Below are 18,124 nucleotides of genomic sequence, written 5' to 3'. Positions count from 1 at the left end.
AAGCGGGACAGTGGTAGTGAAGGGGAACGAGTACCGGCGCGCCTGACCTTAAAATGGCGGCCGCGTAAGACGTCTGCTAACTCTGCCGAACAACAACCAGGGGCATAAACGAGGTAAGAGGACTGGGGACTTGAAGAAAGGAAGGAAGACATTCCAGACCCCTCCTAACAGATAAAGAACAGCGACAAGGGACCAACCAATCTGATTGAAATGAGAGCAGGAACTAAAAAGTGTTAAGGGACTAAAGTACTTCAAGAATGAAAGAAAGAAAGTCCTTTCCCCTCATGAAACAATAAGCAGATTCAGCCAACATCCTGCACTGACTAACTCACCAACAGACAACCCTTCTCATAAAGAGGGATAATCAATCAATTAATTTAATTAGGCAAACAATTAATTTAATAACTGTTGGCTCCCTAATAAGGATGGTACCCTAATTACAAAGGATCGTTCAGAAGAGGTTAACATAACCACAAAGGATTAACCAGAGACTCTTTAGACATTCTCTCTCACAAATCTCTCACAAATAGGTACAGGCAATGGATTAAGTAATTACTGTGGATGGCACCACAATTACAAAGGATTGACTGAATGTGGTAACATAATTACAAAGGACGAAGTAGAGGAAACCCACTACAGATAAACCATACTTACCACTACGAAAACGTAACTCGGGAGCCACTCCAACCTCTGTATCTCACATGATCACAAAGATATATTATGAGCTAAACCTAACGACAAAGCAACTACAAAGAAATTATATCTACCAACTATAAACAGTAGTACTGGAGTTGCCTTGATTCCTATATCAACCACGAACTACACAGTACAAAAGACCAGCAGGAACTTCAGAAGACCCATAACGTGAAGGTGAAACGGAAATGGAGGGAATTTATCGAGAGCCAGCCGGGTCTCTTGCAAAGAATATAGAATATCCTTCCAATCTATCTAAAAATGCTGCCAAAAAATTTAAACATACTACACTGAGAAAAAATCCGGACATTCTGTTCGCTGATCCATATTTTGATAGAGTTAAAGGTGTCATGATGAATGACCTGATATTCTACACAAACAAAACAGCTAAATGGCGCAATGCCATTACAAAAAGGCTGTTCATAAAAACAGTAAAAAATATACCACATGGCACAAAAATAACAACCACAACTACTAAAAGATGTAATACAGAAGTATGCATTACTATGTATAAAACGGGAATAGTGCTGATACAAGCAAATAACAAAGAACTTGAGAAATTTGAGACAACTTTCCAAACCTTAAAGGACTCAATAGTAGGACCAAATCACCAACAAAACATGACCCCACCAGACATCACACCTGACAATGACCCTGTCACTAGAGATGCCAATCCAATGGAATGCCGGAATAATCTGATCTCTAACGCCAGAGATCCACCTGAAACTGCGAGGGCAATACCAGAGATTGAGTTTGAAAGGATTACGATGGATAATAACCTTGGAAACAAAGAGAAGAACCAGACCTCATTGGAAGAGCCGGTGCCACCATCACAAGACGCCAATTCACTTGAAGAGGGTAGCTCAGCTCAGAGTGAATCCCCTGATGGAGAGAACTACGAAAGGAACAAAGTAGAGGCTACTTACCTTCCCCAACCTCCCTCGAATACGAGGCTAGAGTCCCATAGACCTTCACCCACAAAAACACCCCCTACACCAAAAAACATAGGAAACAATGGTGACACCCTTAACAGAACTAGGAATCGCAACCTAACTAAAGATTCAACGGTAAGATATGTGGCAATGAGATCTAACCATTCACTGAGGAGAGCAAAATGCAGAACGCAAACAGCCAGATCTATCTCACACAAGAAATCACCCAGAATACAGGAAGAAGTCAAGGAGCTCAAGAAACTAATAGGCAACCTGGCTCAAGACTCGATGAAAATCTCACAGACAATTGGGAAAATCTGGGAGACGACGATAAATACGCACACTAAGGTCTCACACATCCAGAATCTTGTACTCCGACCCAACAGACCTAACAGAACCAATCCCTTACCAAACGAAGAAGCCCTTACCCTACTTCGATCGTATGAACAACCGGCTCCGAGAATTGAAGAGAATATCGAAATTGTACCTATTGACTCTAATAGATTGTCCAGAAAGAATGATAGGAAAGTAATCCACCACAACCTACAACATATCCAAATAACTGCAACCGAAACCGAAAATATAAAGAGCATTAAATCACAGAAAACCCTGAACTGCCTACTACTTAACTGTCGTTCGGCAACTAAACATGCATCAGACATAGCCGCCCTAATCATTAACAAGGAAATCGACCTGGCTATCCTCACGGAAACATGGCTTAGGAAATCATCCTCTCCTACCATGGATCTTCTAGTACCACCACAATATAACATTGTCAGGTTAGACAGACCGAGGGGAGGGGGAGGAGGTATTGCGTGCATTCACCGCTCAGAGATCGAGGTCAACCAATTCCAATCCGACCCTTTAGAATCCTGTGAATACCTTGGTCTTAACATAAGATTACTAAATAATCAAAGCTATAACCTACATGTGTTCTACCACCCACCTGGAGATAACGCAAAGTTCACAGAGCATCTTATAGAGATCATAACTGCCAACTCTAACCCGGATGCCAACAACATATTCCTAGGGGACTTTAACCTCCACTGGGACGACGCCAATGACAAACTGGTTAACTCGATTAAAGACTTCCTCCATGAGCTAAACCTTACACAAATATGTACCCAGCCCACCCACTCAAAAGGAGCGACTTTAGATTGGATTATTTCAAGAAAAAAAGACAGTAATCCTCGCCATAGACCCGTGTGACTGGTCTGACCATCACGCCATAACATTCGCGATACCTACAATGAAAAAGGGCAAGACCGTGCAACTCCGTAAGTTCAAAAAACTGACACGAGATACAAAAGAAGCTAATATTGAACTATTGGTTGAAAGATGTGAGAAAGACCTGAAGCCCCATAACAGACAAAATGTCAATGAGCTGACGGATCACTACATAACCTCGATCGGTAATATAGTTAATGACACCTTGCCTCAAAAATTGAAAAGAGTCTCGTAAAAGCCAAAAAATCCTTGGTTCAATGAGGCACTGAACGAGGACAGGCGAAAACTGAGGATGGCTGAAAGGAAATGGAGACAACATCCCTCCTCCCCCGAGCTGAAAGCCCTCAGAAAAATAAGGAAACAATATAACAAAAAGATAATTGACTCCAAAAAAGAATTTATAAGGGCTGAATTGGACAATGCCATAAACAGACCACGAAAACTCTTCGAGATTCTAAAACAACAGTCAAATAAACTAACCAAAACGGCTCAGGAGAACCCAAAAAACCCCATAAGCTGCGAGGAACTCTCCTCATTTTTTACGGAAAAAACAAAACTGCTAGAAATTGAGCTCACAAGTGCAGCGGCTAACCTCACGACCCTTCCCTCATCTAAAAATGAGGCTAATGCGTCAACGGAGGATCTTCAAACAAAAAATATGGCTACTTGGGACACATTTGAACTATATGACCAGGGAAAGATCGCCAAAACGCTAGCAGAGCTTAGACCGAACAACCACTATCAAGACCCGTTACCGGCAAAATGTGTAAGAAAAATCAGTCGCACTCTAGTTCCGATCTGGACTGAGATAATAAATGCCTCACTTGTACAAGGAAATCTCCCTGACTGCCTAAAAACTGGGCAGGTTGTTCCCATCATCAAAAAACCAACAGCGGATGCAACAGACCCGAATAACTACCGACCAGTGACCAACATCCCTTTACTGGCCAAACTCATTGAGAAATGCGTGCAAGGCCAACTGAGTCAACACATCAATAGGTTTTCATTACTTGATGACTGCCAATCAGGTTTCAGAACAGGGCACAGTACCGAAACTGCGATCCTACATATTGTTGATGACGCCTTACAAGCCCTTGACCAAAATCATGCGTGCCTACTGATCCTTCTAGACTTGTCATCAGCATTTGACACGGTAAATCATGAGATCCTGATGATCAGGCTACAAGACAGGATGGGTTTATCTGGAAACGTACTGAAATGGTTTAATTCCTTCCTGCAGAACCGGACTCAACTATTCCTGGTCAATCAAGCAATCTCCTCCCCATGCCCTAACGCAATCGGGGTACCTCAAGGCTCAACGCTATCCCCAGATCTATTCAACTTATATGTAGAACCCCTCACGGAGATTCTTCGAAAATCGCAGATCTCCTACCACATGTATGCTGACGACACGCAAATATATATGAAGATTGCCTGCAGCGATGATATTGACCTAATGAATACAACTCTAAAGAAAGCGTTGCAATGGCTAACAGCCAATCGTCTGAAACTTAATGCCAACAAAACAGAATTCCTGTTAATCTCCTCTTCCTGCAGATCTCCTACCACATGTATGCTGACGACACGCAAATATATATGAAGATTGCCTGCAGCGATGATATTGACCTAATGAATACAACTCTAAAGAAAGCGTTGCAATGGCTAACAGCCAATCATCTGAAACTTAATGCCAACAAAACAGAATTCCTGTTAATCTCACCGACAAGGAGTCAACCAGAGGTAAAGGAGTGGGCTAAATTGGTGACCGCGCTTAACTGCCCTCCGACCCTTGTTAACTCAGCCAAATCCCTAGGAATTACATTAGACGAGAACCTCGTCATGAAAGAACACATTAACTCTATGGCGAAGAGTGCCCGTTTCCACTTGAATTATCTAAGAAAACTGAAACCCTTTATCTCAGAAGCGGATCTAAAACTTGCCATCCAATCGCTAGTTATCTCGAGGATCGAATATGGCTGCACCACGTTAGCCGGCCTACCAAAAACATCCACTGCACCATTAAAAGCCTGCCTCAACGCAGCGGCAAGACTCATCACGGGAACGAGGAAATTCGATCACATATCTCCTCACCTGAAGGCACTAAACTGGTTACCTTACGAAGCTAGAATTAAAATGAAGATAGCCTGTATCACCCACAAAGCGGTCCACTACAACACGCCTAGATATCTAGCCAAGAAAATTAAGCTATCAGGAGGTAACAGACCAACTAGAAGCGCTAAAGATTTGCTATTGCAGCCGGCCTTCTTCCGGAAGAAAAAGACCTATGACCGAGCATTCTCCGGAGCCGCCCCCAGAGTCTGGAGCTCACTCCCTCCTAACATTAGGAAGATTAAGAATACTGCAACATTTAAACGAGAACTGAAATGCCACATGATGAGTAAATACCCTACATAGAGATGCCTACAGACCATTAGAATGAACATTTACGCCAAAAAGCGAATCAGACTCATCATGAATAAGCTGAAGATCAATAAGACAATTGACTGAGTACAGCTCAAGCCTCGGCTGTACACTTTTACTGCTACCTCATATTTATGTGATCTCAACCACTGTACCTCACACCCATAAGATATTACCTCTACCTTACTTTGTTTATCTTTGATCCTTGCTACTAGCTAAACGTATTCAACTCTTATTACTAACTTACTCAGGTAATTGTACTGATAATAATATGGAACCCTACCTCACCGAGCTGACTGTATGTCTATGACACAAGCGAAACTCTATGCACCTCTAAATGCTAATTGCACAGGCGTTATGAATATATTTATCTATTCACCCTAGATAGCTTATCACCTTCTACCTTCATATCTGCTTGCTGCTATAACTGTTATAATTGTTATTACAATGTCAATCTGTAATCATCTATGTTAAGCGCTCTGATACCCACGGGTCTTGTTCGCGCTATAAAAAACTCTATAAATAAATAAATAAATAAATAAAATAGAGGGGGCCGTTCTCCAGGTGCGCTCTGCCAATCGCATGGTTCGTCTATCCTCATTAAGACTCCCGTCATACCATGGATTGGAGATTTTGGCGGAGACTCTTTTTAGCTGCATGGGTGCAGCCTCATCCATTATTGAGGTCATGGCGTTGAGATAGTGGTCGGTCAAGGATTGGACGTCCGTGGCGCCAGTCTGAGGGAGTAGGAGGTCGTGACTGTTCGGGGGTAGGGAGTTTGGGTTGAGTTTTTTCAGGTCTCTTTTCCAGACTTTAGGCTTTGAGGATTGAACCGTGCGGAATTTGACTTTCTCCTTGATGAAGAATATAACAATATGATGATCTGACCAGTCACAGGGTTGAATAGACTCAAGTTGGATAGCGTCCTCTTTGGAGATAAGGTCGAGGATAGAGCCTTTCTCGTGGGTCGGGCTGTTGCATAATTGTGTGAGGTCAAGGGCATTGAGGAAGGTTTTAAAACTGTTTACCACCCCATCACTGAGATCGTTCCAGTGGAGGTTGAAGTCGCCAAAGTAAATTTGAGTGACCTGTCGTCCGGAGTTGGTAGAGATCAGATCCATGATTTGTTGGGCGAAGGTGAAGTTGTCCCTGGGTGGGTGGTAGATGCTGTGAAGAGAGCATATCGGTTTGCCCTCACTGATAATATCGAGGCAAATGTATTCATAGGAAGCTGGGGAGGGAAGGTGCGGTGACTTTCAGAACGGAAAGATTGTTCCTGTATATGCATGCGATTCCACCACCTGTCTTGCCAGATCTGTCGAGTCTAATGATGTGGTAATTGGGGGGCACCAAAATGTCCATTATAGGTGTAGAAGATTCGGTTAGCCAGGTTTCAGTAAGGATGATTAGGTCAAGGTCCAATGTTAAGATGAGATCAGCGATGGCGTAGGAGTGTCTAGAGGCCGATCTGCAGTTGAGGAGAGTTAACGTAGCCAATCGCTCGACAAACTTCATTTTCAATAGAAAACCGCTTGGGCGGCCGTCAGGCTAGGCTGCGTCGATCCAGCCTTCTGCAGATGGAACAGAATCCATTCCATTTCTGTCCTTGTTACCACGCCAAATATCCTCGCACCGACCTACAGCAAGTGTGAAACTTGTGCCTCTCTCCGGAGCACAAAGAGGAAGACTGTGATGCTCCCAAGTCATTTTGCTCCAAGAAGACTGCTCGATTGTCTTGCTCGATGACTAGAGATGCAACGCCAAAGCACTCTGGATATCTTCGGGGAAGTATCCGACCAAGAGGAGATTGAGGGCCCGCTGCAGAGGAGGCCCTCTCCGTTCCAGAGTCCGATTTCAAGCTCAATCGTTCTGGAGTCCGAAGATGTACCTCCGGGACAAGGTGACATGATTACTGAAGATCCTGTGCCCCTAAATCCTCTTCTAAAACACATAAGCCTACGGCACCAGCCCTGCCTTCCGGCCAACGTCTGCAACAAGACCTGATTTCCGACACTTCGCCTCTCTAATCTGCACCAAAACAAACTGTCAGTCCTTCCTGTTCGGAACCGAGTCTGCCGAAATTACCTTCGTATCCAAAATCATCGGGCTCCAAGGACAAATCCAGTTCTGAGCCAAAACCCTCCACTTCGAAACACAAACATTCTTTGGATCCAAAACCCTCTGGTCCGAAACACAAATACGCTTCAGAGCCGAAACAGTCCGCTACCAAAGACAGGTAGATTTTGACGCCGAAATATACGGACAGTATTCTCAAGCCTTCAGAACCAATTTTAGATGTTTTTAAAGCCAAATTGGATCCCAAACAAATGTTTTCATAATCCTTATACTGGACATATTTTGGCTAAAACTACAGCAAAACAAGTTTCTGCAGAAAACACTACTGATCACATTCCCTTAAAGAGGAATAAGGACCTGGTTACAAGCCCTGTATATCCTGCCCCAGAACCCTCTCCATCCCACCATCTTCTCCACAGTTAATTGAAGATCCCTTACACATATCACCTCTGGGATCGCCACATACAGATCCAGATGTGGATCATGGTAATAATACTCATTTGCCTGCAGACCCATGGAATGATTACACCATTAGCCCTCCAGTTGACAATGAGCCAGACCTTTACCCAGCAACGGAATCACCACCAGATAAAATGGGTTATCAACAGCTCATTGCTAGAGCATCAGAGTATCCTGGGGTGTCATTACATAAAGAAACATTAGAAGAGGACTTTCTATTTGAGACACTTGAGTCCACACACAGGTCAAGTCAAACACCTATGCTTAAAGTCATTATGAGGCATGCAGATATCTTTAAGGACCCTGTCCGAGCACGTATTTTAGCCCCATGAGGAGACAAAAAATATAAACCCTTGCCATCAGATACTATGTTCATCAAAGGACCATTATCTCTCGACTCCCTAGTAGAGTTCAATGCTTGCAAAAGAGCTCAAACCTCTGGAATGCACCTCCCCCAGAAAAAGAATCCAAACTTATAGATGCCTCTGAAAAACGAGTGGCTGTTCAAGCCACTAACCACTGCAGCATCACAAACACACAGGGCCTACTAGCTAGGTACACTGGGATGAGACGGAACAACTGTTCCAATATCTTCCAGATGAACACGTAGCTAAGGCACAGTAGTTAGTTGAAAAAGGGAAACTGATCTCAAACTCCTCAATCAGATGTGCTTTAGACACAGCTGACCCTGCAGATAGTGAAATCCATATCCACATTCTCCTTAGAAGGCATGCATGGCTTAGGATCTCGGATTTTAAGCCTAAAGTTCAACAGTCCATTTTGACTACCGCTTTTAATACGGAACTCCTGTTTGATCCTGTAGTCAACCAATCCTTGGAAAAGATGAAAAAGGACACCGAAGTGGTAAAATCTGTGGTAGCGCTCCAGTCCCCATCCAATAGAGGCTCATTTTGCTGCTCATTTCACAGAGCAGGGTTCAAAACAACATCCTCAGACCCAAACACTTTCTCTTACAGAGGCAACAACCAATACTTTCCCTCCCTCTAAAGGTTTCTATAGAAGAAACCATGCCAAAGGTAGGGGTAAAGGTGCCACACCACGTAACACCCCTTCACCTAATAAACAGTGACTTGCCCACACCTCCCCCGATCACATAGCACCTGTCGGGGAAGACCTTAACATTTTATCCCTATTCGACAATCTATAACAACTGACAAAAGGGTGCTCAACCTTATCCAACATGGTTATTGCCTGGAGCTCACGTCCAGTCCACCTAACATCCCACCTTGCGTTCACAAACTGTTGTCAGACCATTTGCAGTTACTCAAACAAGAGGTACACTCTCTCTTACAAAAGGGAGCCATACAACCAGTTCCGTTTCAGTACCAAGGTTCAGGGGTTTACTCTCTATATTTTCTAATCCTAAAAGGACGGTTTATTAAGACAAATTTTGGATCGGAGTTAAACCAGTACATACACTCAGAACATTTCCATATGGTAACGCTTCAACAGGTTCTTCCTCCCCTACAGCAAGAATATTTTTTGTCTACATTGGACTTAAAACGCTTATGTTCACATTCCCATTCATCCAGCTAATCGCAGATATCTAAGATTTGTGATAGCAGGCAAACACTGTCCGTTCAAAGTACTTCCATTTGTAGTGACTGCTGCTCCCAGGGTATTTACAAAACGCCTAGCAGTAGTAGCAGCTCATCTCAGAAGACGACAAATTCATGTCTTCTCGTACCTAGACGACTGGCTCATCAAAGCCAGCACACACCAACAGTGTTTGCAACACTGACTATGCTACACCTACTCCACCCATTGGGTTTTTACGGTCAACATTCAAAAGCCTCGGTCTTCACAGATACAATCTGATCCAGGAGCCACTCTCAACACTCACACAGCTCTAGCCTTCCCCAATGCAGCCAGAATTTCCAATATCCAAATTATTGCTGCAGTTCCAAGTCAACCAAACCTTGCCAGCCAGGACTTTCATGTGGCTATTGGGAATGATGGTGTCAGGCATTGCAAGACTACACATGCGTCCATTACAAGAATGCTTAGCATTTCAGTAGAATGTCAAAGGGTCAATTAACCGATATAGTGTCAGTAGATGGCTGCAGTCATCACTATCTGCAGTGGTGGAACCCACAAAATGTATGAAAAGGGCAGCCTTTTATCAACCCTGTTTCACAAGTCATGCTAATAGCAGGCGCATCTCACCGGTTGGGGTGCACATGTCCGTCTCTGGGACGACAAACACAAACGTCTTCACATCTACTATCTAGAGCTTCTAGCAGTGTTTCTAGTGAAGAAAGCTTTTCAGTCTCCTCTCGCAGGCAAAGTTGTTCTAGTCCGCACAGACAACATGACAGCGATGTACTATGTACAAAAACGGGGGGGGGGGGGGGGGGGGGCACTCTTCAACGGACATGCCTGTCTCAGACAATTTTGAAATGGGCAATCCATCACAAGATTTGCCTTCTGACAGAACACCTCCGGGGAGTGAACATTCAAATTGCCGACCTCAGGAGAAGGAGGCAGCAAATACACGAGTGGGAACTTCATCCCCCAGTTCTCCCCCTTTCATGCTTTCAACAATGGGGATACCCACAAATAGATCGGTGTGCCACTGTAGACCACTCACAATGTCCAAACTTCGCCTACAGATTCCCACACCATCTATCCAAGGGCAGTGCACTATGGATGAATTGGTCAGACATATTTGCCTACACTTTTCCCCCCTCCCCCTCTCCCACTCCTTCCGTTTAAGGTTCGGAAACTCAGACAAACATCACACACTGATCTTGGAAGCGTCCACATGGGCCCGTCCACCGTGGTACACCACCCTGTTTGAGCTCTCAGTATTTCCACATCAAAAGCTACATCTCACCTCCAGTCTCCTCACTCGGAACCATGGAGAAATAAAGCATCCAAATCCCAAGGAACTCAACTTAGCGATTTGGCTCCTGAAGTCCTAGAATTTGGATATTTAAATTTGCCAACAGATGAAAGGAAGCTGGAAAACCTACCATAGCTTGCAATGCTGAAAAAGTGAAATTATTTTTTGTTTTACCTCTAACAAAATTCTACCTCTAGATGCTTCTATTCAGAACATTCTCTTACCTTCTAAACCTCCAGCAATGTGCGCTAGTTTACACATCTATTTGGTTGCACCTTGCAGCAGTAGCTGCATATTGACAAAACAGACAGCATTTGTCTTTTTTCAAAGTTCCTGTCATCAAAACCTTTATGGAGGGCTTGAAGAGCGTTACACCACCAAGAATTCCAAAGGCACCAGTGTGGAATCTTAATGTTGTACTCGCAAGACTTATGGATCCACCCTTTGAGTCACTACACAAGTGTCCTTTGCAGTTTCTCTCATGGAAAGTTGCATTTCTAATTGCAGTTGCTTCATGAAGAAGAGTTAGTGAGCTACAGGCATTAACCTTAGAAGAACCCTTTTTTTCCGCTCCATAAAGATGGGGTAGTTCTTTGCACCAGTCCCAGATTTTTCCCCATAGTGGTTTCTGCTTTTCATATTAACCAACTAGTTGAGTTACCTGTGTTTTTTCTCTACCTGATTCAGTAGCAGAACAAGCTCTCTCCACACTTGACGTCTGAAGAGCTTTATTGTATTATATTGAAAGAACAAAAGATTTTTGTAAAATAAAGCAACTGTTTGTTTCATTTACACCACCTCACAAAGGCAATTCTTTTTCTAAATCTGGCATCTCAAGATGGATTAAGTGCATTTAAACTTGCTACGTGAAAGCTAAACTTTTTCTATACCCCCTATAGCACATTCCACTCGCAAAATAGGGGGCGGGCGTCTATGGCCTTTTTATGTAACATTCCTATAGCTAACATTTGTAAAGCAGCAACATGGTCTACACCAGACACATTTACCAAACACTATTGTGTGGATGTACTAGCACACCAACAAGCCAATGTAGGGCAAGCAGTGCTAAAAACACTTTTCCAGACAACTGCAACATCTACTGGTTAGGCACCGCTTTGGGAGAACACTGCTATATCGTCGGTGCAAATCATGTGTATCTACAGCACACATGCCTCAAACGGATTGTTACTTACCCAGGAAGCAGGAAGCATATGTTCTTGGCATGTAGAGCTGTAGATTCACATGGCCCACCCTTCCCCACGGGCACCGGTGGTAGTTGCAGTTCTCATTATTTTCATTATCTACGCATGGACGTCTATATTCTACACTTCCTAACTCTCACCCTTTTGCTGGAAAACAGTCCATCAATGGAGTCTATGACCATGCGCACGATCTTCGAAAGGAGTCCCCTTACCTCGTGACTGGAAAGACTTTTTCGAAGAAAAACAACTTGCAAACATCCGGACCCAACCCTAGATGGCAGGAGTATGCAAAGCATGTGAATCTACAGCGCTACATGCCAAGAACAGATGCTTACTGGGTAAGTAACATAATCCTATTCAGTATGTGTTCCCATTCATCGATTCTCATGCACTCTCTCTCCTCCCTGTCAATGAGGCTGCAGCTTAGTTAATTTAAGTGAGATGAAAAATCTGGCAAGTTGAGCCCCTGAACATGGTTGTATCCCTTAGCCCCTTCAGCTGATTAGCTAGACTTCATGTCATAATAAACGTCTGAGTGTTGTTTATTGGTGTTCGTCAGCTAATTTTTAATGTTGATTGCTTCATTGGAATTGTTTTGCTAACATTTGCTACTGAGGGTTTCCACTTGACATCAGTAGTTAATACAAGCATATGTATCTATGAAAGATACCAATGTTGCAGAACAGTAGCTACAGGTAACTTTCTTCTGCTCCCTCTAGGCTGACCGTAGAACAATGAATGTTAATGTTTAGTTATAGTTATTTTGGTTTAGACATTAACCAGTTATTTATGCATCAGCTGCTAGTGAGGCATTGTTCATTGCCTATTCTGGTATGTTCAAATTCCCTGAATGTCAGACCACAGTTAACCATATTGCTTCTGCTTGCTAGCTGCCGATGCCCCGCTACAGTTCTGGTCAGCAACCTCTTCTGTTACAGCAGTCCATCCAGCTTCCTCAAGGGCAAAGCTTGTCTGTCGGTGCACCGCGGAGGATTATGCCCCCAGGGTCACAGCCCTCTGTCATGACTGGCAGCAGAGAGGTAAAGCAAATTAATATTTCTACCATGAAACTGTTTACCTGCAGCGCCTTGTGATGTTTTAAAGCAAGTTTCCACCCCAGGCAGCTTCCTAAGCTGCATGCGTTGGAGCAGCTTAGTTTTCTTGCTAGATATTGTCTTGTATAAGTGTGGCACAAAGCAGAGGTGGGAGGAGGTATGCTCCCAAAAATGTTCTCTGGTTCATTTATAGAATGACTCACTGCATTGATTTGGAAATCTGTTAACTGTCTTCACATCATTGAGACAAATTATGTAATAGTATAGACTTGTACATTTCTATTGGAGGTGTTTGGAGCAGATGCTATGCTTGTTTACATTTTTAGAGCAAGGCTCATGTCCAAGGTTGTGCAGAATGGATCTCTTCTAGATTCACATGTTGTGCATCCTTGCACCCTCTACTGGTTGGGAGTTGACTAGCAGAGAGCTCAGCCCACTGCCTATGACATCAAAGATATGCTTGCAGTGCTCCAGTATGAGGGCACCAGCTTCAGGTTCTTTTGTCCATCTTTTGGCTTAGAATCAGCACTGGAAACTTCAGAGTCAAAAATTGTCAAAGATAGTAGTGGAGAACAGTGACGACTTTGGGAAACTCCAAATCTGCAGCTCGACCTCCACTGCAAAGCTGTAGAAAAGAACATTGAATTAAAATTTGAGAGACCGTTTTCTCTCATCAGGCTTCATCGATTTTAGGGTGAGGGGGGTTAGATTGGTGGGGGTGGGGACAGAGGGAGCGGGCAGGGGTCAGGCGTTTAATAATTTACGGTCTGAAGTTGAAAGGCTTTCCTGGGTCTCTTCCAAGCCTTACAGTTGAATTATGAAAAATACACCTTTTAGATTTTTCCATACTGCCACTTATGCTGCAACAAATACACCTATAAGGTCTATAGCTCATGCCTTTCAAATATCTAGAAATCTGGGGGCTGCAAACCATGAGGCTTTTCTTTCATGAACGTAGTTAGCAAGAAGCAATATTGGGCACAACCATGTTGCAGGCAAAGCAGTTATCTCTGAAAGATATGGTATTGTCAGATGAGGTTGAGCTGGAGATGGTAAAAGGAAAAGAACAGAACCATAGGGGGCGGAAATCTAACGGCGGAAGTTTGGGGTCTGTGGATTTACATGTGAAGATCATACTTGCTATAATGCTGGAGAAAATGATTGTGTTACTGAAATAGCATACACTGATACTGACTTTTTGCTTGCTCTAAGACTATTAAACTGCCATTGATGTCAAAACATTCAGCTGTCAAAATGGTGCAAAAGCCCCATAGATTGAAAACAAGACACCTTTAGAAGAACAAACGTTCATGTTCTGCCGAGTATCTGACACAGGATCTTGATAGAGGAAGAACAAGGATAGTCCAAAGGGGAGATTAACATTATCTCCTTTAAAGAGGGTGAGTTGTTAATCTGTCTGAATGATTTACATCAAAAGAATGTGGCAGTGCTGAAAAAAAGTTTCATAATACTTCGTGGCCTTTTAGAATACCTTCTAAGACACAGTAGAACTGCCTCAGTGAAGACCTTTTTGAGGATTTAGGAGAACCTCCCCTAAAACTCCAGAATCTCAAGAGTTACAGGAAAAATCAATGGTAAAGTGTAAGACCCATTGTAGAGCACACATGAGTAAGGGATGAAGAGGTAATTGCTGACGTTCGAGGCATATGGGCTGCAGATGGTACATTATGAATAGATCGCCATCTGGTGTTGGGCTCGGATGATTGCACTTTGTTTTTCTCTTGGAGAGTCTTTTGTATCCTGGTGACTCCTCCTTTGGTTGGTAGTGCGCATGGGCATCGGCACCATCCTTAGATTGTTTTTTTCCGCCATCTGGTTCGGATGAGGATTGAGACGCTCCAGATCGACTTCGAAAAGAAGTGACTTATCGGCGCGTATTCCCTTTCCAATTCAACGGTATTGTTATCGAACGCGTTTCATTTCCATTCCGGCGCGTTTCGACTTCAACATCGAAGAAAAAACTTTGATCTACGTCGACGAACAGGAGGCCTTTCTCGACTCAGTCAAGCCCGGAGTCCATGGAAAGGACTCCATTCAAGAAATGTCCAACGTGTGGTGCTAAGTTCCCACACAAGGACCTACACGAGGTGTGCAACCTCTGCCTATCGCCTGAACACGAATCCAGGGACTGCGAAGCCTGCGCAGCATTCTCCTCCAAGTCGACGATTAGAAATCGTCGAGCTCGAAGACGCGAGGTTTCCAGAATGCAGTCGGAGGCGATCCCGGAGCTGTTCGGAGACTAGCAACTTGAGGAACAAGAGGATCATGAGGATCAGTCGGGGTCGGAAGGGGACCAGTGGGATGTCGAAGAACTCGACGTGCAACAAACCGTGAGTGACGACGTCCCCTTACCAAAAAACCGACCCCGTGTGGTAACGACCCCGCCTTCGAGCCCAGTCAAACCGCAGAAAAAAGTTTCCGACGCCCCGCCTTCGGGCCCAGCAACGAAACCAAAACCAAAACCGAAACACTCGGTCTCCCACCATGTCGGATCCGAGAAACGGTCGACATCGACACCGAAGCTTCATGCAAGGGAAAGCTCGGCATCGAAACATTCCATGTCGAAACAGAAACATGATTCGACGTCGAATACTCACTCGACACCGAAGAAGTCGGAATCGAGTAAACACTCGGTGCCGAAAACACCGAACATTGACGATCGAAAACAAAAGCACCTTTCGGAACCAAGGCCTTCGGTACCGATACAGGAGCAGCAGACAGATCCCAAACAAAAGATTTTGTTTATCGATCCGCAAACTGGCAAAGTAGTGACGAAGAAGAGGAAGAATGAACAGATAGACAAATCTCTTCCTTCAAAAAAGAGAACACTGGGGACAAATACAACTCCTCCTACTTCTCCTCGACCTAAAGTCACACCCTCTTCTCCTATTCCTCACACTATGCCAAATATTCCTGCACCTTCTACACCAAGACCATCTACACCTCAGTCTGATGTAGACAGTGATCCAGGGGAGGGAGAACCTCAAGGGGATGATGAAACCATCCCAGACGAGGATGACCCATGGGAAAATTATAACGTAGGGTCAGATGAGGACAACGACCCAGAGTTATATCCCTCAAAGCCTTCACCACCTGATGATAACACAGGGTTTGTACAGCTCATTAATAGGGCAGCAAAATATCATAAGGTAGATATACATACAGAACCTCAAATAGAGGACTTCCTATTAGAGACGCTACCTAGTGCACAGAGAACATCAGGTACTCTACCTATGCTGAAGGGTCTTCTCAGCCACACAGAGGAAATATTCAAAGACCCAGTGAGGGCCAGGGTGTTAAACCCAAGAATTGATAAAAAATATAAGGCGGCTCCAAAGGATCCAAAATTTATCAAAGGGCAGGTACCTCTGGACTCGCTTGTAGTTTCAAACTCTCGTAAAAGAGCTAACTCATTATCTACAGGAGAGGCTCCTCCACCTTATAAACAGTCAAAATTAATAGATGCATCGGGCAAGAGAGTAGCATCACAAGCAGCAAATAGCTGGTGTATAGCCAATACACAGGCACTACTTGCACGTTATGACAGGGCAAGTTATGATGAATTAGAAAAACTCATCAATACATCTCCCCAAAGAACATCAGAAAAAGGCAGATCAGTTAATACAGGAAGGAAAGATAACAACTAATACTTCCATTAAGTGCGCCCTAGATGCAGCAGACACTGCAGCAAGATCCATCAACACCAGTGTCATGTTAAGGAGACATGCATGGCTTAGAATCTCAGGATTCAAACAGGAAGTACAAACGTCTTTATTGAACCAACCATTTGATAAAAAAAACACTTTTTGGCTCAAGCACAGATGAGACCTTAGAAAAAATGAAAAAAGATACAGAAACGGCTAAGTCAATGGGAGCATTGCAACAGCCAATACAAAGAGGTTCCTTTTGTAGATCCACCTATAGAGGAGGCTCAAAAAATACAGGAACAAATCAGCAATCCACCTCTTTCACACCTACATCACCCAAAGGTAATTCAAGAGGTAGTTACAGGGGTAACAACAACAAGGGTAGAGGCCGCGGAAATAATAACCGCAACGCCTCAACCCCAAAACAGTGACTTCATAGAAATTCCCCCAGACCACATAACACCGGTCGGGGGACGTCTATCACAGTTCCTACCTGTCTGGGAAAACATCACATCAGACAAGTGAGTGAGACAAATTATCCAACATGGTTATTGCCTAGAACTCACAGCTACCCCACCAAACATCCCCCCCCCAAACAGCGTCCAATAAGTCAAGATCATCTGACATTGTTAAAGGAAGAAGTACTAGCACTGCTACAAAAGCATGCAATAGAGAAGGTTCCAAAACGCCAACAAGGGACAGGAGTATACTCTATACTTCCTAATCCCCAAAAAAGATGGGTCCCTAAGACCAATCTTGGACCTAAGACCTCTCAATGCATACATAAATTCGGAACATTTCCACATGGTCACGCTCCAACAAGTACTTCCTTTACTGAAGAAAGGGGGCTTTCTTTCTACACTGGATCTAAAAGACGCTTACTTTCATATCCCAATTCACAAAGCCCACAGAAAATACCTAAGGTTTGTAGTGGAAGGACAACATTATCAATTCAAAGTCCTTCCGTTCGGGGTCACAACGGCACCAAGAGTGTTCACAAAATGCCTAGCTGTGGTGGCAGCACACCTGAGAAGGCAACAAATACAGGTCTTCCCCTACTTGGACGATTGGTTAATAAACGCTAGTCACAAGAAGAATGTCTTCACAACACACAGAAGACAATTCAATTGCTGCAACACCTAGGGTTTACGGTGAACTACAAAAAATCACACCTGCAACCAAACCAGATTCAGCAATACCTGGGGGCTACTATAGACACAGAAAGAGCAATAGCATACCCCAATCCGATCAGGATACAAACAATGGTCGGGTTAATACAAAGATTTCAACCACAACACTCACTACCAGCACGAGTGTTTATGCAACTGTTAGGCATGATGTCCTCCTGCATACTGCTAATACCACATGCCAGACTACAAATGCGTCCACTACAGGATTGTCTAGCGACACAGTGGAATCAGGCTCAAGGTCAGATTACAGATCTGATGTTGGTAGACGACCGTACGCATCACTCTCTGAAGTGGTGGAACACAACAAACATTTGCAAAGGACGGTCGTTCCTAGA

General features: G+C 43.8%; 1 protein-coding gene across 4 annotated transcripts in view; it reads left to right on the top strand.

Moving 5' to 3' along the window:
- Positions 1–18,124, top strand: part of PRRC2B (proline rich coiled-coil 2B) — a 657,801-nt gene that overhangs the window by 573,242 nt on the left and 66,435 nt on the right. For all 4 annotated transcript variants that reach the window (XM_086924792.1, XM_086924791.1, XM_086924790.1 and 1 more), the window contains one exon: positions 12,767–12,916. In XM_086924792.1, the coding sequence (XP_086780918.1) occupies positions 12,767–12,916 (150 nt within the window). The remainder of the gene's footprint in view (positions 1–12,766; positions 12,917–18,124) is intronic.

Source organism: Lissotriton vulgaris, chromosome 5 (assembly GCF_964263255.1).
Source record: "Lissotriton vulgaris chromosome 5, aLisVul1.2, whole genome shotgun sequence".
In the NCBI taxonomy this organism is placed as follows: Eukaryota; Metazoa; Chordata; class Amphibia; order Caudata; family Salamandridae; genus Lissotriton; species Lissotriton vulgaris.
The sequence above is the reverse complement of the archived record's forward strand: the minus strand, read 5'-3'. Positions and strand labels throughout refer to the sequence as shown.